At 43.3% G+C, this 23,317-nt stretch overlaps 1 protein-coding gene, 1 non-coding gene and 1 pseudogene across 3 annotated transcripts; all 3 read right to left on the bottom strand.

Moving 5' to 3' along the window:
• Nucleotides 1–419: 419 nt before the first annotated feature.
• On the bottom strand, nucleotides 420–16,320 carry CUNH1orf158 (chromosome unknown C1orf158 homolog). Its single transcript, XM_033228291.1, has 4 exons — nucleotides 16,027–16,320; nucleotides 6,267–6,380; nucleotides 2,096–2,273; nucleotides 420–822 (listed from the first exon to the last, which is right to left on the bottom strand). The coding sequence occupies exons 1-4, from the start codon at nucleotides 16,135–16,137 to the stop codon at nucleotides 641–643; spliced, it is 585 nt and encodes a 194-aa protein (XP_033084182.1). The 5' UTR covers nucleotides 16,138–16,320; the 3' UTR covers nucleotides 420–640.
• Nucleotides 16,321–19,763: 3,443 nt separating this feature from the next.
• LOC117093293 lies at nucleotides 19,764–20,956 on the bottom strand (annotated as a pseudogene). The gene has a single exon (XR_004441094.1). The product of XR_004441094.1 is annotated as a non-histone chromosomal protein HMG-17-like (transcript).
• A 1,993-nt stretch (nucleotides 20,957–22,949) lies between these two features.
• Nucleotides 22,950–23,053, bottom strand: LOC117094092. Its single transcript, XR_004441417.1, has one exon. It is a non-coding gene; the product is annotated as a small nucleolar RNA U13 (small nucleolar RNA).
• Nucleotides 23,054–23,317: the final 264 nt, after the last annotated feature.

Consider the following 23,317-nt stretch of genomic DNA (forward strand, 5'->3'; position numbering starts at 1 on the left):
CTCCAGCCTGGGCAACAGAGCGAGACTCCATCTCAAAAAAAAGCAAGCAAACAAACAAACAAAAAAGATTTGCGAGCTCAGAGACAGAGGAAATGTCATGTGTCTTCCCCTTCTGAGTCCCACGGGGCCAGAGCACGCCTTCTGCTGCCTTGGCAATGACAGACAAGCTGGGATCCTTCCCCATCGCCAGCTCTGCAGCACTGCCCTCCTAGGAACCACATTCGGTCATTCTGTGGGGTTTTCATGATGGGTTTCATCATCAGATTCGTTTCCTCCATGGGACTAGACTCTTCAGCAAGTCTCATTACCTCTCCGGACCTCAGCTTCCCCTCCTGTGAAACAACAGGGTGGAACTTAAGGGCCCTTCCTGTTTTCTCTGACAGTCTGAATCTGTCTTGTGCACGTACAGAGCCCAGCAATAGTGTCAAAGAGCTTTAATTGTGGGATGGAAAAGAAAGGAACCTGTGGGTTTTGAGGAGGGGACAGGTACCGCCAAATGCAGATGATTATTCTAAGGGCATCCTTGACAGGCCGGATATCGTACTCTGAGTTTATCTGCAGCCACTTGTTGTTTGGCAAGTGCAGGGATGCTGTGGGTCTCCAGTTGGTTCTATCTGAGCTGCTGCTGGGGTGGCAGCTCTCAGAAGTGTGGGACAGGATGCAGGCGATGGGGAGGGACTGGAATTGCATGTTCCCTGCAGGACATAGCGCACAACGGTGGTCTGGGGTAGGATGAAGTGTAAGTGCTCTGCTTCAGGCCAGCCTTGGGTGCGAGCCATCTCTGCTTAAGTTGTTCATAGAGTCCATAGTTTGTAGGGGGAGCTGCAAGAGAAACCAGGGTCCACTGAATGGGGCTTAGAGAAGGAGTCTTGCTCTAAATGGCCACGAGACTGGGCAGCAGGGGCCCTGGAGATTTTCCCAGGCTGCTCTGTTAGGCACCAAGGCCGGCAGAGCCCCAGAGGGAAAAAGTCTTGCAGAGAGCATTGGTTCAGCCAGCCCCTGGCGATCTCAAGGTGCACCTGCATCCCAAGTGCTCGGGGAGACCAGGCTCTGCCACGGGGACCGTGGAGAAGTCAGCCCCCACGGTGAGGTTGTGCGTGGCCTCGCTGGTCCTGAGTAATTGTCCCACCCCTGTTGGGACAGGAAGCTGTGTGCATTGAGAGTGATGTTGAGAAGAATCCCATGCAAAAGTAATGCAAAGTGACCAGCAGCTCATCCTCTGACCTATGTCCCTTTGCATCAAAAGGTAGGACCACAAAGAGATGGCACTGCTCTGTGTCCTCATTAGGGTGGACGTGGCTTGAAATGTAAATCAGATCAAGGCACTCTCCTACAAAAATGCATTCCAAGTCTTGGGATTGTGGGTAGAACAAATTTCATTCCCTTCACTGTGCCCTATGAGCCCCTACATGGCCCTCCTCCATTCCTGCCTTAGACCTTTTTCACTTACTGTTCCTTCCTCTGGAATGCCCTCCCCATCAATCCCTGTATGGCTCCCTTCTTCCCAACTCAACTATCTCCTCAACAAAGACCATCCCTCACTTTTCCAAGGAGGAATGTGTGAACCAAAGGAGTCTCACAAATTCACCACCTCACTTTCTATCCATTACCTGTTTTCTTTCCATAGCACACATTGCTGTCTCAAATTATCTATGTGATCTTAAGTGTTCTTACTTTTTAATGGTGTCTTATCTGTTTCCCCACTGGAATGTCAACTCCCTGAGGCCAGAAATTCCTCAGTGTTTGTTACCATTGCAGCAAGGAGCACTACCTGGGAAATATTGTCACTATTCATGTAGTAAATAGGACTGGGAGGGAGGATGCGTGGATGTGCTCCCTGCCACCTGTGCTCTAAGCATGCCATCATGGGGCACAGGTGATGGCTTCATTACACAGCCAAGATTATCCCGTATCAAAGGGAGAGCACAGGAGGCAGCCCTGAGGGGACAATAGGACTCAGCCCCGACTGTCATCCACTGCTCTCCTAGAGCCAGGGTCACCTGTGTGGCTCCTTCTGCATAAGGCAGGTATAGCGGCATTGGTCTGTGCACCTTTACAGACCAATTCAGAGGAAAACTCTGAACGATAAAAATACCAAGAAGGGGGAAGTCAGACTTCTCTGGCAGCCACAGCAACTTCTGTCCATTCCAGGTGCGGAGTGGAGGCAGCCCCGGGTTGTAACCATGCCGGTTGTAGTGGTCGTCATAGGTGCTGATCAGGTAGCGATGTGGGGGTTCCTGGTGATGGGTGATCAGGTGTTTGTAGGGGAGCCCCTGGAAGGACAGACACAGTGGGCTCATTACTGATAGGAGCAAGGCATCCGCCTGGCCATGATGGAGACAGGAGCTGCCACACGTAGGGGTCTGTGGTGCTAATGGAGAGAGTGGGCATCCACGGGCTGGCAAAGGGTCTTCAGAAACACATTTGTTTACCCCACTCTGAGGCATCCCACTTTCAAACACATCCCAGCTAGCTGCAGTCAGTTCTCTGTATGGCCGGTCCCATGCCAAGTCAATTCATTCCTAGAATGAGCTACGTTGGCACATTAAAATTAAAGCCAGGACATCCCGCTGAATGGGAAGAGTCAGTACCACCTCACTTGTGATCTGAAATTGCAGCCTGATTTGTCTCAAGTCTCATGCATCCAAGCCTGTTCCTAAGGGCAAGGAAAAGATGGTGAAAGCCAGCCTGACATGTGTGCCTTATATTTCAGTCTGTTACTGTGGGAAGAATCAGAGAACACCCTATAAATTATCTTCTCTTGCACACGATTTACAGCTTGCTCAGCTGGAAACTAGGGGAGTGATTTCTTTGGTGAGGAGTAATTTACAGGGAGAAGAAAGCCATGTTCTCCTTACTCTGGGATGTCTGCCTGATTCAGTGCTTTTCCTAAGAAAATCCTCTTGGGCCCAGAAGGGAATCCTGGGGAACTGTACTGATTTACAAGGGGGGATAATGTTGATTTCTATGCTTGTCCTCTTGTCTGGAGCAGACAGGGAGGCCTGTGTCTGCTATGGTCTGGAAATGCCAGCTGCACCCAATATTTCAAGTGATGGTCCCATAAATAAGTCAGATCACAATGCCAGAGGAAGACAAGGGGGGTGGGCACAGACATTAAGCAGGATTCCCAAGATCCACATCGCCAGGTACCCCATAGTATATTTCCAACGCCGAAGTGACTTGGAGGGTTTCCCATCAACAGAGGGAAGTGCAGAAGCAGCCTCGTGGCTTGGGAGGGAGAGAGGCCAGGAGGAATTTTCTTGCAGTTTCTCTTGATTTGGGGTGTGGTCCTGCTGTCTTTATTGTGTGCCTGGGATTTTTCCTTATTTGGGTTTGGGAAAGTGACAGACACAGAGACAACTACCTTTGAAAGAAGAGCTTGTTACTTAGAGTTCTCAAGAGGAAGAGTAGGCCATGCCCTGCAGGGCCACATAAGGAAGCACCAGTGTTGGTGGTTGGTCGGGAGTCAGAAGGAACGAGTGGGAAGCAGGGCCCAGAGCCTTTACTGTGGTTTCCATGGGAACCATTGGGTGAGGCAGAGTGGACAAGTTTAGGACTGGATGTGTGAATAGTTTTTGTGGGCTCTGGGCCCTAGAGGTGGTCTCTAGTGTCCACTACTTGGCCCTGGGGTGATTTAAGGCAGAGGAAACATTGGCTTGGTGTGTGAGAATCAGAAAAAGGAGGCAGTTGGGGATACGGGCTTTGGAATCGTTTTTGACTAAGAAGGAGGAGCAACGTGGGAGTGGGAGATGGAGAAGGAAGCTGTCCTAGGAGAAGGAGGGCACCATGAAGCAAACAGAAAAGCTGACAGAGTTGAAGCAGCCGTGTGGTAGCAGGGTGATGTTCAGAGCCCCATCCCACAAGCAGGCAATTTGAACAGAAACATTAGAAATAAATATTCAGCGCTGGGCACAGTGGCTCACGCCTGAAATCCCAGCACTTTGGGAGGCCAAGGTGGGCAGATCACTTGAGACCAGGAGTTCAGGACCAGCCTGACCAACATAGCAAAACCCTGTCTCCACTAAAAATACAAAAGAAAATTAGCTGGGTGTGATGGCACACACCTGTAATCCCAGCTACTTGGGAGGCTGAGGCAGGAGAATTGTTCCAACCCAGGAGGCCGAGGTTGCAGTGAGCCAAGATCGCACCACTGCACTCTAGCCTGGGTGACAGAGTGAGACTCTGTCTCAAAATAAAGAAAAGAAAAGAAGAGGAGAAGAGAGGAGAGACAGGAGAGGAGAGGAAAGGAGAGGAGAGAGAGGGGAGGGGAGGAGAGAGAGGGGAGGGGAGGAGAGAGAGGGGAGGGGAGGGGAGGAGAGAGAGGGAAGGGGAGAGAGAGGGGAGGGGAGCGGTGGGGAGGGAAGGGGGAGGGGAGGGGAGGAGAGGAGAGAAGAAAGGAAAGGAAAAGAAAAGAAGAAATGAATATTCAATTGTTTGTTCTTTTGGAGAGGACAGTGCGGGGTGTGGGTGGGGTGGGGGGCGGGGGTTCTTAATTTTAACCAGATTGTATGTTAAACTCTTGGTCAGAGCTTGTAATGGGTCCAAAGGTCTTTCAGAAAAGCTATCTAAATGCTCTACAACGTACTGAGAACTAGGGTCAATACCTCACACACACACGGATGGTTGGAGACTGAGAGCCCCCGATCCTGGCTTCTAACTTTGACTTGTTTATGTTCAAATTCACTTGTGTCTTTGGTGCCCACTACTGGTGAAGCTCAGCAGCCCCAGAGCATCAGCTTGCTTGGGGATGTCAGCGTGGTCTGAGGATGAGGGAGTGGTCTGGGGTTGCCAGCACAGAGCTGAAAATCTGTTGCTGCTTATCCTGACATGGATCCCTAAATGCAGAAGGCAAATAGGCGACTCTGGCAGACGACGAATAGAATCTGAGGACATTCTTTGCCTGAGTTGCAGAGCAGCAATTTGCTTCATCCCTTACCAATAAGCCACACAGTTTTGAAAAAACACTTGAGGCCGGGCGCGGTGGCTCAAGCCTGTAATCCCAGCACTTTGGGAGGCCGAGACGGGTGGATCACGAGGTCAGGAGATCGAGACCATCCTGGCTAACACGGTGAAACCCCGTCTCTACTAAAAAAATACAAAAAATTAGCCGGGCGAGATGGCGGGCGCCTGTAGTCCCAGCTACTCGGGAGGCTGAGGCAGGAGAATGGCGTAAACCCGGGAGGCGGAGCTTGCAGTGAGCCGAGATCGCGCCACTGCACTCCAGCCTGGGTGACAGAGCGAGACTCCGTCTCAAAAAAAAAAAAAAAAAAAGAAAAAACACTTGACACCTCTGGCTACTGAGCTCAATGATCTCTTGGGTCCCTCCAAACACTAAAATGCCCCAATTCCAAAAGATGTCCACTACCTTATTCCGTGCCTCTCTGCTGCCACCCTGAGTTGAAGCAGGTGTAGTAGGGTCAGGTGCGGTGGGAGCCGGGAGACAGAAATCACTTATGAGAGCAGCAGGCTGGCAAAAGAAACAACTCAAGAGAACTCCCAGAGTGTGGTGGGGACAGAGCACAGCTGCGCACCCAGTGGGTGAGCACCTACAAGCTTGCTCTCCCCAGGCTGTGCCGGCTGGGAGCTGCCCACAGGGGTTACTGTAGGAGACCGCTTTCCCTGCTGCTCCTGGAGGCGCCAGGATCTCTAGCCTCTGGCACACCAAGTTAATAATTGTCTCCTATATACTCACCAGTGGGATTGCTAAAGGTAATAATAGTCTCAAATGCCCCTCCTTGGGTGTGGGGGGCATGCTCTGAGGTTGCAATGCCCTGTTTTCTGCTTCCAACCCCTGGAACACCATGATTCCCACAGACAAGTGCCCAGTCAATACAACGTGTGAATGGTGCTTGACTTTTCATACAAAAGAACAGGAAGCTGGAGCACGGATAATACACAACGCTGTTTGTCCAAATACATCACTGCTAGCTGCTTTTGCAGTGCCTTATGTGATTCCTGACTATATGCATCATTTACCTTTTCGTTGCTGTTTCTCGCATTCTTTGCCCATATTCTGTTGGAAGAGTGTGACCCAGGTACTGGGACATAGGTTGGAGGGAATGCTACCAGTTTGAGATTAAACAGATCATCAGCCCACACAGGTAATTATGGGTTAGCGCTATCTGCAGCCCCTGGGCTGGGAGGGTATTAATGAGACTACTCCTGTTTTCCTCAAGAGGATAATAAACCTATAAGAAGCTGGCTGGTGTCCCCTGAGCTATGGGTGGGGTCCAGGCCTGAGTGTCCCAGCCACCACTCCCTCTTACCTCAACTTTCCTTTTCCCGTACCACCTGGAGATCTGGTCCGGTCTGTGGTCTGGGAAAGGGATGTATTCTTTTCCGTAAATGGATTGGGGTGTCTTGTCAGTGTCTCTGGTGAACTGGAAAAGACCAAATATTCAGGAAAGTCTCTGAGATGCCACTTCTCAAACTTCTGCTGGGTCCCCTTACCTGCTGGGCCATCAGAAGATGGGTCAGGAAAAGGTAAATACAAACCCCAGGGCATCCTGCCCAACACAGGAAAAGAGCTTGCTCGGGGACAGGGAGCCTGCCATGCGTCACCCCTGGGAAGAGCTGTCATTGTCTCCCCTGGCCACCTTCTCATCGTCCGCACCTGTGTCCTTTCTCATCTTCTCTCTCCCTGCTCTTGTCTCCTTTTTGCTTCTTCCTTCTTTTTTTTTCTTTTTGGACACGGAGTCTCGCTCTGTCACCAGGCTGGAGTGCACTGGCGCAATCTCAGCTCACTGCAACCTCCGCCTCCCGGGTTCAAGCGATTCTCCTCTCTCAACCTTGGAGTAGCTGGGATTACAGGCACGTGCTGCCGTGCCCAGCTAATTTTTGTATTTTCAGCAGAGACAGGGGTTTCCCATGTTGGCCAGGACGGTCTCGATCTCTCAACCTTGTGATCTGCCCGCCTCGGCCTCCCAAAGTGCTGGGATTACAGGTATGAGCCACTGTGCCCAGTCCTCCCTTTCTTTCTCTTCTTTGTTCCTCACTCTTTCCAATTCTCTCACTTTTTAAATTACATTTTGTTCTCTAATTAGTTTTCTTAATGTTTACTATGGTAAAATATATTCAACATAAAATGCATTTACCATTTTAGTCATTTTCAACTCTACAGTTCAGTGACATTCACACTGTTGTGCAACCATCACCACCATCCATCTCTAGAACTCTACTTACCTTGCAAAACTGAAACTCCGTGACCGTTAAGCACCAACTCTCCATTCTCCTCTCCCTGCAGCCCCTGGCAACCATCATTCTACTTTCTCTGCATGACCTCGCCTGTTACAGGCACCCTATGTAAGTAGAATCATACAATGTTTGTCCTTTTGTGTTTTAGCTCACTTAGTATAATGTCTTCAAAATTCATCCATTTGATAGCATGTGTCAGAATCTTCTTCCTTTTTAAGGTGTGATTATATTCCATGGTATACTTACAAATTTTGTTTATCCTTTCATCCATCAGTGGGCACTTGGGTTGCATCCACCTTATGGCTACTGTGAACAGTTACTATTAATGTGAATGTACAAATATCTTGTTGAGTCCCTGCGTTCGATTCTTTCCGGCATACAACCAGAAGCGTAATTGCCGGATCATATGGTAATTCTATGTCTAATTTTTTGGGGAAACTGCCATATTGTTTTCCACAGTGGCAGTATCATTTAGGGTCCAAGGGTTCCCATTTCTTCATATCCTCACCAACACTTGTTATTTTCTGTTTTTTGATACAAGCCGTACTAAAGGGTAAAGTGGTATCTCATTGTAGTTTTGATTTGGACTTCCCTAATAATCAGTGAGGTTGACTGTGTTTATGCGTTTATTGGCCATTTGTACGTCTTCTTTGGAGAAACATCTATTCAGCTCCTTTGTCATTTTTTAATCAGGTTGCTTGTCTTTGGTTATTGTTGAGTTATAGAAGTCCTTTACATATTCCGTATATTAGCCCCTTATCAGATATATGATTTGCAAATATTCTTTCCCACTCCACTGGTTATCATTTACTCTGTTGATAGTGTCCTTTGAGGCACAAAGTTTTTTGTTTTGATGACGTCCAATTTATTACTTTTTTCTTGTGTTGCTTGTGCTTTTGGTGTCATATCAAGAAATTCTTGCTAAAGCCAATGTCATGAGACTTTTCCCCTATGTTTTCTTCTTTTTTATTCAATTTAAAAAAAGAGAGAGATGGGCTCTTGCTACGTTGCCCAGGCTGGTCTTGAACTCCCTGCCTCAAGCAGTCCTCCTGCCTCAGCCTCTCAAAGTGCTGGGATTACAGGCATGAGTCACCACACCCAGTCCCCTATGTTTTCTTCTAAGAGTTTTGTGGTTTTAGGTCTTATCCAGGTCTTGATCCACTTCGAGTTCAGTTTTGTATATGGAATGAGGGAAGGACCTAACTTTATATTTTTACACACAGATATCCACTTGACCAAACACCATTTGTTGAAGAAATAGTCCTTTCCCCCATTGAACAGTTTTAGCATCCTCGTCAAGAGTCATTTGACCGTATATACAAACATTTGTTTCTAGGCTTTCTCTTTTGTTCTATAGGTCTATGTATCTGTCTGTATGCCGGTATCACACTGTCTTGATTACTGTGGCTTTTAGTAAGTTTTGAAACAAAGAAATGTGAGTCTTCCAATTTTGTTCTTTTTTTCAAGACTGTTTTGGCTATTTGCAGTCTCTTGAGATTTTATATGAATTTTAGGATGGATTTTATGTCTGCAAAAACTTTACTGAGGTTTCGATAGCGATTGCATTGAACCTGTAGATAGCTTTGTGTAGTATTGATATCTTAACAATATTAAGTCTTCCATCTATGAACACAGGGTGTCATTCCATTTATTTATGTCCTTTTTATTTTTTTCAGCAGTGTTTTGTAGTGTTCAATGTATATAAGTCTTTCATCTCCTTGGTTAAGCCTACTCTTAAGTATTCTATTTTTTGATGTTACTGTAAATAGAATTGTTTTCTTAATTTCCTTTTCAGAGTTCACTGTTAGCGTTTACAAACACAATCAACTTTTGCATACTTTGCTTAACTCGTTTATTAGTTCTAACAGTTTGTGTGTGGGTGCATGTGTGTGTTTCTGATATATAAAATCATTAGGGGTTTCCTATATGTAAAATCATGCCATCTGCGAAAAGAGAGATAATTTAACTTTTTCTTTTCCAATTAGGAAGCTGTTCTTTTACTTTCCTAACTTTTCTGGCTAGAACTTCCAGTACGATGTTGAATAAAAGTAGCAAAAGCTGGCATCTTTGTCTTATTTCTAATCTTGAAGGGAAAGCTTTCAATCTTTCACCATCGAGTATTATGTTAGCTGTGGGTTTTTGTTACTATGTTGAGGCAGTTTCCTTCTATGTGTAGTTTGTCAAATGCTTTTTTTTTTTTTTTTTTTATAAAAAGAAGTTTAATTTTGCCCATGCTTTTTCTACATTGTGATGATCAGGTAGTTTTTTTTCTTCATTCTAGTATATTGATTAATTTTTATATATTAAACCTTTTTTTTTTTTTTAAGACGGAATTGGCCAGGCTGAAGTGCAGTGGTGACATCTTAACTCACTGAGACCTCCACCTCCCAGGTTCAAGCCATTTTCAAGCTGGGACTACAGGCACATGCCACCATACCCAGATAATTTTTGTATTTTTTGTAGAGATGAGGTTTCATCATGTTGGCCTGGCTGGTCTCGAACTCATGACCTCAACTAATCTGCCTGCCTCGGCTTCCCAAAGTGCTGGGACTATAGGCGTGAGCCACTATCCCCAGCCCTGAACCATTCTTGCATTCCAGGAATGAATCTCACTTGGTCATGGTATATATAACCCTCTTAATATAATATTGAATTGGGGTTTCTACTATTTACTTGAGGATTTTTGCATCAATATTCATAAAGAATACTAGTTTGTAGTTTTCTTTTCTTGTGATGTCTTCGTCTTTAGTATCAGGGTCATGCTGGCCTCATAAAATTAGTTAGAATTTATTTCCTCCTTTTCAATATTTTGGAAGCATTTGAGAAGGACTGATGTTAATTCTTTTTAAAATATTTGTTAGAATTCACCACTGAAGTCATTTGGTCTTAGGCTTTCCTTTGTTGGGAGATTTTTGATTACTAATTCAATCTCTTCACTAGTTATAGATCTGTTCAGATTTTCTATTTCTTTATAATTCAGTCTTGATAGATTGTATATTTCTTGGAATTTCTCCATTTCATGGAGAATTATATAAGTTATCCAATTGTTAGCATAAATTGTTCGCAGTACTCTCTTATTATCTTTTTATGTCAGAAAAAGGTTGGTAATTATTTTACACTTTCATTTCTAATTTTAGTTACTTGCATCTCTTCTCTTTTCTTCCCTTAGTCAATATAGATAAACATTTGTAAATTTTATTGAGCTTTTCAAAAAACCAAGTTGGTTTTCTGTTTGTTTGCTTGCTTGTTTATTTAGAGATGGAGTCTCGGTCTGTCACCCAGGCTGGAGTGCAGTGGTACAATCTTGGCTCACTGAAACCTCCGCCTCCCAGGTTCAAGCAGTTCTCCTGCCTCAGCCTCCCTAGTAGCTGGAATTACAGGCATGCACCACAGCACCCAGCTAATTTTTATATTTTTGGTAGAGATGGGGTTTCACCACGTTGGCCAGGCTGGTCTCGAACTCCTGACCTCAGATGATCTGCCCACCTCGGCCTCCCAAAGTGCTGGGGTTACAGGCATGAGCCACCGCACCCGGTCCCAACTTGGTTTTATTGACTTTTTTCTGTTGTTTTTCTATTTTCTATTTTACTTACCTCTTCTCTAAATCTTTAATTTCCTTCCTTCTGCTAGCTTTGCATTTAGTTTGTTCTTTGTTTTTCTGTTTTCTTAAAGTGTAAAGTTAGGTTAATTTGAGATATTTATTCTTTTTTAATGTGTTTACAACTGTTAATTTCCCTCTTAACAGTACTTTCACTGCATCCCATAAGTTTTGGTATGTTGTATTTTCATTATTATTTTCTAATTTTTCTGTGATTTTTTTCTTCACTGATTTTTTTTTTAAAGTGTGTTGTTTAATTTCCACATATTTGTGGATTTTTCAGTATTTCTTCTGCTACTGATCTTTAAGTTCATTTCATTTGTGATCAGAAAAGATACTTTTTATGATTTTAATCTTTATAATTTATTAAAACTTGTTTTGTAGTCTAACATATGGCCTATCCTGGAGAATATTCCATATGTACTTGAGGAAAAAAAAAAACACCTATTCTGCCTTTGTTGGGTGGAATGTCTGTCAGGTCCAATTGGTCTATAGGGTTGTTCAAATCCTCAATTTCCTTACCGATCTTCTGGTTTTTTTTATCCAGTATTAAAAGTGGGGTATTGAAGTACCTTACTATTAGTGTGGAGCCATCTATTTCTCCCTTCAATTCTGTCCATTTTTGCTTCATATATTTTAGAGCTCTAATATTTGGTGTATACATGTGTGTAATTATTGTACCACCTTCTTGGTGAATTTGCCCTTTCATCAATATATAATGTCCCTCTTTGTCTCATAATAGTTTTTAACCTAAAGCCTACTTTGTCTGATACTAGCCATACCTGCTCCCTTCTGGCAAAAAAAATATCTTTTGGCTTCCTTTCACTTTCAACTTACATGTGTGCTTCAATCTATAGTCAGTCTCTTGTAGGCAGCATATAGTTGGATCCTGTTTTATAAATCTCTCTGCTAATGTATGCCTTCTATTTGGAAATTTAATGGTTACATTAATTTTAAATGGTTACATTTAAAAGTGATTATTGATAGGGAAGGACTTACTTTTGCCATTTTAGTATTTGTTTTCTGTGTGTCTTATAGATTTTTGTCCCTTATTTGCTCTCTTACTGTCTTCTTTTGTGTTTAATTTTTGAGGGCCACATTTTGATTCCCTTATTATTTTCTTTTGTGAATATTCTATAGGCATTTTCTCTGTGGGTGCCATAGGGATTATACACAATATCCTACAGCTACAACAGCATATTTTACATTGCGACCAACTGAAATTGCATACCAAAACTCTACTCTTTTATAGCTTTGCCTCCCTCTGCTTTATGTTATTAAAGTGACAAATTACATCTTTATATAATGCATACTCATTTACATAGATTTATAATTTTATGCCTTTGTCTTCTAAATTCTGTCAAAAATAAAGACTGGAATTACACCCCAAAATTATAATAACCCTAGCTTTTATGCTTTTCTACATATTTACCTTTACTGGACAACTTTATATTTTTGTATGGCTTCAAGTTACTGTCTAATATCCTTTTGTTTCAACTTAAAGGATTCTCTCTAGCTTTCCTGGCAAGGTAGGTCTACTGTCAATAAACATTCTCAGTTTTTGTTTATCTGGGAATGTTTTAACTTCTCCTTCATTTTTAAAAGACAGTTTTGTGGGATACAGAATTATCAGGTAACAGTATTTTTTTATCAGCACTTTAAATATATTATCCCACTGCCTTCCAGGCTCCAAGGGTTCTGCTGAGAAAATTCCCTAATAATCTGTTTTTTTGTTGGTTTGTTTGTTTGTTTTTTGAGACAGGGCCTCACTCTCACTCTGTCACCCAGGCTAGAGTGAAGTGGCATGATTTTGGCTCACTGCAACCTCCACCTCCCAGGCTCAAGTGATCCTCCCACCTCAGTCTCCTGAGTAGCTGAGACTACAGGCATATACTACCATGCCCAACTAATTTGTATATATTTTGTAGAGACAGGGTTTTACCATGTTGCCCAGCTGGTCTTGAACTCCTGGGCTCAAGCAGTCTACCTGCCTTATCCTCCCAAAGTGCTGAGATTCAGACATGAGCCACCTCATCTGGCCAATCCCCTAATAATCTCACTGAGGAGCCATTGTTCTTGATGAGTTACTTTTCTCCTGGTGCTCTCAAGATTCTGTCTTTGTTTTGGGTTTCAATATTTTAATTATAAAGTGTTTCAATGAGGGACTCTTTAGATTTTTCCTACTTGGAGTTCATTGAACTTCTTGGATTTGTAGATCTATGTATTTACTCAAATTTGGGAAGATTTTAGTCATTATTTTTTCAAATACTCTCTTGGCCCCTTTCTCTCTCTCTTCTCCTTATGCAATTCCCTTAATGCATATATTAATCTGCTTGATAATGTCCCATAAGTCCCTTAGGCTCTGTTCACTGCCTTTAAATTTGCTGATTCTTTCTCCGGCCTATTCAAATCTGCTGTTGAATTCCTCCATTGAATTTTTCAATTCAGTTATTGCATTTTTCAGCTCTAAAACTGGTTTGACTCCTTTTTATAATTTCAATCTCCTTTTTGATATTCTCATTTTGTTCATGTGTTGTTTTCCTGATTTACTTTAGTTCTTTGTGTCCTTTACCTATTTGTCCATATTTAAGACAGTTGTTTGAAAGTATTTGATTAGTACCTTGATGCTTGTGTTTATTCAGGGAGAGTTTCTCTCACTTTATTTTCTTCCTTTGGATGGGCCTTTTTTTTTTTTTTCCTGTATCTTTGTATGTCTGGTGATTTTTCATTGAAAATTGGGCATTTGAAAAGCAGCCAACTCTTCCAGTCTTTGCAGACTGGCTTTGTGCAGGGAAGACCTTTTCTAACTAGCAAGTAATGTTCTGAGTCTTGGGGTCAGCCCAACAGGAAGGCTTAAAATATTCTCAAGTCTTTTCTGGTGTACATCTTGCCTGGACCTGTGTGTGTTTGTGTTTTCTTAATTCCCCTACATACACAGCTGTTTTTAAATGTTTTAATTTCCAAAAAAAAGTCTCACCCCTGCTTCTTCTTCGACTTCAGATGTTCTATCGTATTCCTCTATCCACAATCTCTTGCCCTAGATATTTATAGATCGGTAATCCCCCGGCAGCTTTCACTAGCTGTGCCTGTCATTGCTTTCCATGGCTTTCCCCAGCGTGAGATCTGAAATATGCCACCTTTTCCCATCTGAGCTCCAAGTTAGCAGAAAGAGAGAGCAATCCCTCAGGCAGCCCCAGACAGGTTCAAATGTTGCTCCACTCCCTCTGAATTTGAAGGAGGGAACTTGGAGCCAAGCTACCACTTACCCTAAAATGCAGACTATGCTGTGCTGTACTGGGGAGGTAGTTGGAAAGGACAAGTAAAAACATCACGAAATTTCCTATTCATTTTGAATGTGTCTTTTTCTTGATTGGCCATTTGACTGGCCTATATATCTTTGACTGTTTTCCAGAGCTCCTATAATGTTTCTGTGTTTTTTTTCTTTAATGTTTCTTTTTTTTTTTTTTTTGAGACGGAGTCTCGCTCTGTCGCCCAGGCTGGAGTGCAGTGACCGGATCTCAGCTCACTGCAAGCTCCGCCTCCCGGGTTTACGCCATTCTCCTGCCTCAGCCTCCCGAGTAGCTGAGACTACAGTCGCCCGCCACCTCGCCCAGCTAGTTTTTTGTATTTTTTAGTAGAGACGGGGTTTCACCGTGTTAGCCAGGATGGTCTCGATCTCCTGACCTCGTGATCCGCCCGTCTCGGCCTCCCAAAGTGCTGGGATTACAGGCTTGAGCCACTGTGCCCGGCCTCTTTAATGTTTCTATAGGGAATGAGAACCTGGAGCTTCTTAGTCCACTACGTTGCTGACGTCACTCCAACTCCACTACTTTTATGCAATCTTCTCTAGGTGTGAGACCAGGCCATAATATCCCTGAGTACTGCATCACCCATGGGCACCTGAAGGTATTTTCAACCAGTCCTTCCTGCTTTTGGAACTTCTCTTGCACACACCTGCTCACCAAACAAGGTCAAGTACATTTGTAGCTGATGGTGACTGAAGGTTGTATCTGGCCAGAGAGGTGGTAATTACTAATGTTCTCCATGAAAACAGCCTTTAACCTTCCCTTCTTTTCCCCATACCAAAGCTGACATTTCTATTTCACTTTCTTTCCCTTGCCCACTTCCCAAGAAGACATGGGGAAGTCTAGATGTCTCTGAAAAACTTTAAGTGGCTCAGTCTTGCCAAATACAAATGAACATATTCTATTTCAAGTATGCCAACTTGAAACTTTGCCAACTCAGGCAAAGTATTTTCCAAAGACCTTTAAAACACAGAGGAAAACCAAGAGCCAAATTGTTCTGTTTGAAAGTAAAAATTGAGGCCAGGCACGGTGGCTCACACCTGTAATCCCAGCACTTTGGGAGGCCAAAGTGGGCAGATCACTTGAGGTCAGGAGTTCAAGACCAGCTTGGCCAACATGGTGAAACCCCATCTCTACTAAAAATACAAAAATTAGCTGGGCATGGTGGCATGCACTTGTAGTACTAGTTACTTGGGAGGCTGAGGCAGGAGAATCGCTTGAGCCCAGGAGGCAGAGGTTGCAGTAAACCGAGATCATGCCACTGCACTCTAGCCTGGGCAACAGAGCGAGACTGTGTCTCAAAAAAAAAGAAAAAAAGTAAAAATTGAAATGCATTAGTAGGGCAGGATTGTGGAAAGGTGCCAGAGAGCAGCAGCAAATCCCCAGACATCAATGCAGAGAGTGGCAAGCTGGCCTCAGGAGGTACCATATTCTGGGAAGGGCCAGAATAAGGAAAGCAAGTGTTCTTCAAATCAAGTATAAAGGAATTAAGGACAGAAAATATCCAGATGCCTGGAAACACTTCACTGAGAAGAGTGCTGAGAGGCACAACTACATTGACATCCTGTTACCGTATTTTCAATGTCCCTATTATATCTGTAACAGAGTGTCAGTGGTCTTTTCACTGACCATGATGTATAAACCAGTCATAGAAACCATGCAAAATGCATGAATATTGATGATTGCTTGAATGTAACTATCCTTTGTAGAGCACAAAGAGAACAAAGATGTATGTTACATACATGTTTTTCCATTGTGTATGTGCTCAGTTCCACTCATAAGTATAAATAGCTTTCCCCCAAACCTGCTGAATATTTAAGATGCAATCATCTGCTGCCCTCCATTTGCAAACAGTGATGAAATTCACTCCTGCCTCTCCCCATCGGTCCTCCCTCTGAGCCCTCTGTCCAGCCTCTCTCGTTTCCTTACCTTTCTCCTCTCTTCCACCCAATTTCCAGTGAGCACTTTCGTTGAGTACTTGGTCTCAACCTGCCAGCTTGGAGTAGAGAGTGGCTGTGGATTTACTGCAGTCGAAAACATGATAAGGATTTGCCCCAGGTTTCTTTGACTTGACACAGTTCAAGGCTTCAGGGGGAGAGGAAAGTGCTATGAAGTTGCTGAGTTTGGGGTGCCTATTTTGTCTTCCCAACTGGCCTCCTGAATGAGTAGTAGACTACTTCCTGCTAATCTCAGAGAATAAAACGACCCCTCTACTGTTGACTGTCTCCATGGTGACTGACTCTGGGTATAAATACTCTCTGTAAGAGAACAGCTGATTCTGCAGAAGCAGAATTGACCGCACAGAAACAAATCAAACCAACCATCCCCACAAAAGCAGTGGCCAGAAGAACTTGGTTTCTGTGTTGTCACCACAATACTAGTATCATCCTTGCTACACTTTTACAATTGGGGTGAGTTAAAGTCTGCAACTATTTAATGAATGTTGATGTGCTTACTCCAAGCAAAGATATTTATGTGCATTTATTCACCTGTTTAATCCTCACAGCCCCCTCTGAGGCAGATGCCTTTATTATACCCATTTTACAGATGAGGACACTGAAGCAAAGAGATTAAGTAGCTGCCTAACGTCATGCAGTTGTGATGAGATTTAAATCCCATGAAGAGATTTAAATCCCCTCTGGTTCAGACCTAAACCACTGGGCTCCATTTCCTGTCTGCTACTTTGCAGGGGCTTGCACAAAGAATTCTGTCTTTGTGCTCACACTGGTATAATATGGTTCATTCACTCAGTCTTCATTCATTCATTCCACAATCATTTCACATTCTATGGCAGGTGCTTAGCTACAGCTGCAATGCATTAGCAATTAGACCTGGGCACCATCCCCACAGAGCTCAGTCCAATGAGATAAGGGCCTTTGTCTTGCTCATTCATTAGGCAAAAAAAAAATTAAAAAGCACCAAGATATTCATCAACAGAGAGTTGGTTCAATAAATTGTAGTTCATCCATATGATGAAATCCTCTGCAAGGGTTTTAATGGTTGACTTAGGAAGATGTCTATAACATGTGGTTAAGTTAACTAAACAAAACTCTGTGTGCTACAGTATCGCTTGCTAAAAATGAAGAGGCTGGATTTCAGTAGGCAATTCAGAGAAAATTTCCAACAGCCTTTAAACAAAAATAGAGGAAGTCCAGGAAACTACATGTTCCATCTTGAAACTAAGCCTGTGGCAGGAAAAGACCATGAAAGATGTTCTACAGATTAGAATAAACCTTTATTTAGCAGAGACCACAGTTGGGACAGAGCTGGCACGATCTCGGCTTACTGCAAGCTCCGCCTCCCAGGTTCACTGGACAGAGGACCGGCCTTACAAACATTCTTTTCTCATAAGTTATTGCAGACCTAAAGCCAGTTTCAGCCAGCTTATAGAGGCTGTACACAAACTCTCTTTGTGCCCTACATTCACCTTTTGACATAAAGAGCCAAATTCCACCTCATTTAATATTAAAACGCTGCCCGCCGTTTGCAAACTGGTATCACCAATAAACCTGTCCTGCTATTCAGCCATCCTGGTGGTCTTTTGGATGACAATCATGTACAAAACAGTCATAGCAGCCATGGCTACATGCAACATGGGTGAATCTTAAAAACGTTAACAATACTGGGGAAAAGAAACCAGACTTGAGTAAATACATATGATAGGATTCCATTTATATGTAGTCCACAAACACACAAAGCTAAACGTTACTGTTTAGGAAAGATGTATGTTACATACATGTTTTTCCATTGTGTATGTGCTCAGTTCCACTCATAAGTATAAATAGCTTCCCCCAAACCTGCTGAATATGTATAAATACAGGACTTATGAAGCATGAAACCCAACCTGTCCTTCCTCTCTTGGAAGAGACGGTACTTCTGATCCATGCTGGAGAGTATCTCCCCGTGCAGTCCACAAATAGGCAAAACTGAACATTATTGTTTAGGAGCACACTTTGATATTAAGCATGTAAAGAAAAGCAAGGGAGTGATGGCTATAAAAGTCAAGAGAGTGGTTTCCTTTAGAGGAGGAATGGGTTGTGAGTGGGAGGGGCATGTGGAGTACTTTGGGCGTGCTGGCAATATTTTATTTCCTGACCAACTCAGTGTTTTCTGTGGGGTTTGCTATTCCATAATTCATTTATCTGTGTACATTTATTTTTAATGTACTTTTTGATGTTTGTGTTTTATGTGACAATAAAAGGTTTTAAAAACTGAATTATACCGGGCCGGGCGCGGTGGCTCATGTCTGTAATCCCAGCACTTTGGGAGGCCGAGGCGGGTGGATCATGAGATCAGGAGATCGAGACCATCCTGGCTAACGCAGTGAAAGCCCGTCTCTACTAACAATACAAAAAATTAGCCGGGCGTGGTGGCGGGCGCCTGTAGTGGACTGTATTAGTGGTGCTGGAGCCAGGTTGTACCTACTTATGAGAGTCAGTTGCGGTCTCGTCCCAATAACATGCTCTATGAAGTCACATTGGTAGCTTGACATCAGTCATAGTGGGAATATCTATACCACAGAACTGGCAAAGGCTACATATCAGGCTGTTGGGGTTTTTTTTCCCAGAAAGCGAGTTTATCAACATGTTATTGGTTATATTCATCAATATTTACCATATTAGAAATTAAAACAGTCTGGGCACAGTGGCTCATGTGTGCAATCCCAGTATTTCGGGAGGCCAAGGCAGGAGAATTACTTGAGCCCCAGGAGCTCAAGACCAGCCTGGGCAACATGGAGAAACCAATTTCTTAAAAATATATATACATGAAAAATAGCCAGGCATGGTGATGCACACCTTTAGGCCCAGCTACTAGGGAGGCTGAGATGGCAGGATCCGTTGAGCCCAGGAGTTTGAGGCTACAGGGAGGTATGATCGTGCCACTGCACTCCAGCCTGGGTGACAGAGAAAGACCCTGTCTCAAAAAAAAGAAAGAAAGGAATTAAAACAGAAATTTAAAATATATTTATTAATTTCAAAATAACAAAAACACTTACTTCATGTTAACATACTTAATTTTTTAATAAAGATTAACTCCATTTTCCAAAACAAAAAAATTTCAATAAATTTTTTGCCCATTGGTGATTTTGGTGGTCATCTGCAAAATATTGCTTCACTAAGCTGTGTAGATCTTCTTCCAAACTATACAGTATTTTTAAAAATCACACTTGCTGCTGGATACAGTGGCTCACACCTTGTAATATCAGCACTTTGGGAGGCTGAGGCGAGCAGATCACTTGAGCCCAGGAGTTCAAGATCCACCTGGGCAACATGATGAAACCCCATCTCTACAAACAAATACAAAAATTAGCCAGGCATGGTGATCCACAGCTGTAGTCCCAGCTATTTGGGAGAGTGAGGTAGGAGGATGGCCTGAGCCCAGGTGGTCGAGGCTACAGTAAGCAGAGATTGCACCACTACACTCTAGCCTGGGCAACAAAGTGAGACCCTGTCTCAAAAAAAAAAAAAAAAAAAAATCGCATTTGCTAACATCATTACTGTTATCATCAGAAAAGCATTGATCTATTAGGAAGTTGTCAAGTTCACAGTGGTGGACATAAGTTTTCCAAAATTCCAGTTCTAGTTTGAAAGCTCAAAATTTTGTTATTGGTAACAATTAATCTTAGTCGTTTTCCTTGAAGTGACAGGCTTACCTCATTCATTTTCTTTTTTTTTTTCCAAGCCAAACTGTATCCAGCTTTATTAAAGATACTTTCCATAAACAATCATGGTATTTCAGGCAGGACATGGGCAGACAATCGTTAACAGTATACAACAACTTTCAAACTCCCTTCTTCAATGGACTACCAAAAATCAGAAAGCCACTATAAAACCCAATGAAGTCTTCATCTGATGCTCTGAACAGGGAAAGTTTAGAGTGAGGGTTGACATTTCACATTTAGCATGTTGTTTAACAGCTTTTCACAAGCCGACCCTGACTTTCAGGAAGTGAAATGAAAATGGCAGAATTTATCTGAAGATCCACAATCTAGAAATGGAACCATGCTGTTTTGACAGGTGACATCTCAGTGGCATCACTGGAAAGTCCAGATTGCCTGACACACTGGTAACCACTGACTAGGGGTCAGGTCCCAACAGATGTCTGGGCTTAAGGGAGTTAAGTCTATGCTGAAAGATGGAAAGGGAGAAGAGAACATAAAAACAAATTTGTTTTTCCATACCACAAGGCTTTTGTGCCAAGGTGGCCATGTGTGTCAAAGTAGGGAATCCCTCCTCCTGGGAACCAAGAGGAAGTCTCTCAAAATTAGAAGGGAAAGGTGTTTTCCCCACATCAATACAGCTTTGGAGACATTCTATTAGTGACATATGCCCCTTCCCCCAAAAACAACAATGAAGTGTTCTGTGTGCTAACAACATAGCTTAAAAAAAAAAAAAAAGTAAAACAAAATTCTGCATTTTTATAAAACTTGATAAAAAATAGTATTTCAAACTGTACAGTCACCAGAAGTACACAGTTATCAAAAATGCACACACTTCACTTGGCATCTCCAGCACCTTCAGCTTTCTTGCCTGGTCTGTTTTGGCATCTCCATTTTCTGCAGGGTTATTCCCCTCCTTGCCAGCATCAACTTTTCCCTTTTTCCCTTTGGGTACCTTCTCTCCCTTCTTTGCAGGGGTCTTTTTAGGCTTGGGCTCTGGCTTTGGAGGAGCAGGTTTAGCAGACAACCTTGCAGATCTTCTCTGTGGTTCGTCCTTCACCTTGGTTTTATCTTCTTTAGCATCCCCTTCAGCCTTTCTCTTGGGCATGGTGGCGTCGGCGGCGGGACGTAGGTGCTGGACGCAGGATGCAGCGCGCGCAGGCTTTGGTCGGTCCGGGGGTCGTTCTCGCCTCTTCTTCTTCACACTGCCACCTCATTCATTTTCAAGGAAACATCAAGAAAACATTTCACTGGGAGGCTGAGACAGGAATTGCTTGAACCTGGGAGGCAAAGTTTGCAGTGAGCCAAGATCGCACCACAGCACTCCAGCCTGGGCGACAGAGCGAGACTCCGTCTCAAAACAAACAAACAAACAAAACAACAATAACAAAAAGAAAACATTTCAAACTTAAGTAATCATGGTTTGTCTGCAAGTAATCATGGTCTGTCAAGTAAAAACGGTGTTTCATTGAAAAAAAAAAAGCCCAGCTAATTAATTCAGTTCACAACTCAATCACCCACACAAATGCTCTTTCTCAAGACAGTGCTCACCCTTGGATGTGCAACATCAGTGCCTTATTTGTATCTCCTTCCCATTTCATCACACAGAGTGCTAAAAAGGCATTTGCTCAGGGTAATGATTTGATCAAAGTAATTTTTGATCAAAGATCAAAATAAGATTTGATCAAAGTAATTTTTTTGTTTAAACTGTAAGTGTGTGGCAGTGAAGAATAAAGGATACTGATGTAATTAATGGCACTGCCTTGATCCATGCACAGGTGCCAGCAATTTTACCCACAAATGCTTTTGCACCATCAAAGTCAGCACTGTGGGCCAGGTGCGGTGGCTCACACCTGTAATTCCAGCACTTTGGGAGGTCGAGGTAGGTGGATCACCTGAGGTCAGGAGTTTGAAAACAGCCTGGCCAACATGGTGAAACCCTGTCTCTAGTCATAATACAAAAATTAGCCAGGGGGTGGTGGTGCACACCTCCTCAGCTACTCAGGAGGCTGAGGCAGGAGAATTGCTGGAACCGGGAGGTAGAGGTTGCAGTGAGCCAAGATTGTACCATTGCACTCCAGTCGGGTGACAAGAGCAAAATTCTGTCTCAAAAAAAAAAAAAAAAAGTCAGCACTCTAGTAGAAAAGGGCAAATAACATCTTAGTAGTATCATGAAAATTGTCGGCTGGGCACAGTGGCTCACACCTGTAATCCCAACACTTTGGGAGGCCAAGGCGAGCGGATCATGAGGTCAGGAGTTCAAGACCAGCCTGGCCAACATAGTGAAACCCCATCTCTACTAAAAACACAAAAAATTAGCCGGGCATTGTGGTGGATGCCTGTAATCCCAGCTACTCGGGAGGCTGAGGCAGAATTGCTTGAACCCGGGAGGCAGAGGTTGCAGTGAGCCGAGATCGCGCCATTGTACTCCAGCCTGGGCAACAAGAGTGAGACACCATCTCAAAAAAAAAAAAAAGAAAAGAAAAAAGAAAATTGTTTTCACCCGCCAGGCCCCTTGAAAGGGACTTGGGACCTCCAAGCATCTGTGGATCTCACTTTGAAACCCACTGCTCTAGAATAAATACTTAGAAGTGGAATTGCTACATCAGAGAGTGCATATGTGCCTCCAGCTGTACTAGATAATGCCAATTATTTTCCCGAGGGTTGTATCAATTTACATTCCCACCATGAGTGTATGGGCGTTTCCATTGCTGCACACCTTCCGGAACTTTTTCAGCATCCCAAACAGAAACTTTGTACCCTTCAAGCTCTAACTCCCCATTCTCCCTTTCTCCTCAACCCCTGGTATTCTCTCTTCTCCTTTGTCTCTGTGAATTTGCCTAGTCTAGGTATCTCATATAAGTGGAATCATATAATACTTGTCCTCCTGTGTCAGTTTTCTTGCCCTGAGATAATGTTGTCAAGGTTCATCTATGTTGTAGCACATATCAGAACCGCATTCCTCTTTATGGCTGAACGGTATTTCGGTTGTATGTATTTAACACATTGTTCATCCATTCATCTGGTGATGGACATTTGCTGTGTTTTCACATTTTGGCTTTTGTAAATAATGCTGGTATGAACACTGGTGTACAAGTAGCTGTTTGAATCCCTGCTTTCAGTTCTTTGGGTTCATACCTAGGAGTGATATTGGCACCACAAAGATATTGGCATCTTTCTTTTTTTTTTTCCAGGTCAGATGGGTGACGTGCTGACGTCATAACAAGTTTCAAGGGTGGCACATCTCACACACGTACATGAACACCCAGTCATCAGGCTCACGAACCACAAAAGGATCTGTTTTCCACAGCATCTGCATCATTTCTCATTCCTGCCAGCAGAGCACGAGGGTTCCCATTTCACTACCGCCTCATCAACCCTTGTTATTTTCCAGTTTTTAAATAACAACCAGCCTCGTGGGTGTGAAGTGGCATCTCATTGTGATTTAATTTCCCCTAATGACTAACAGTATCGATTATCCTGTCACATGCTCATCGGCCATTTATATACCCACTTTAGAGAAATGTCTATTCAAGTCCTTTGCCCATTTTTTTGTTTTTC

The sequence above is a fragment of the Trachypithecus francoisi genome, unplaced genomic scaffold (assembly GCF_009764315.1).
Source record: "Trachypithecus francoisi isolate TF-2019V2 unplaced genomic scaffold, Tfra_2.0 Lachesis_group12, whole genome shotgun sequence".
In the NCBI taxonomy this organism is placed as follows: domain Eukaryota; kingdom Metazoa; phylum Chordata; class Mammalia; order Primates; family Cercopithecidae; genus Trachypithecus; species Trachypithecus francoisi.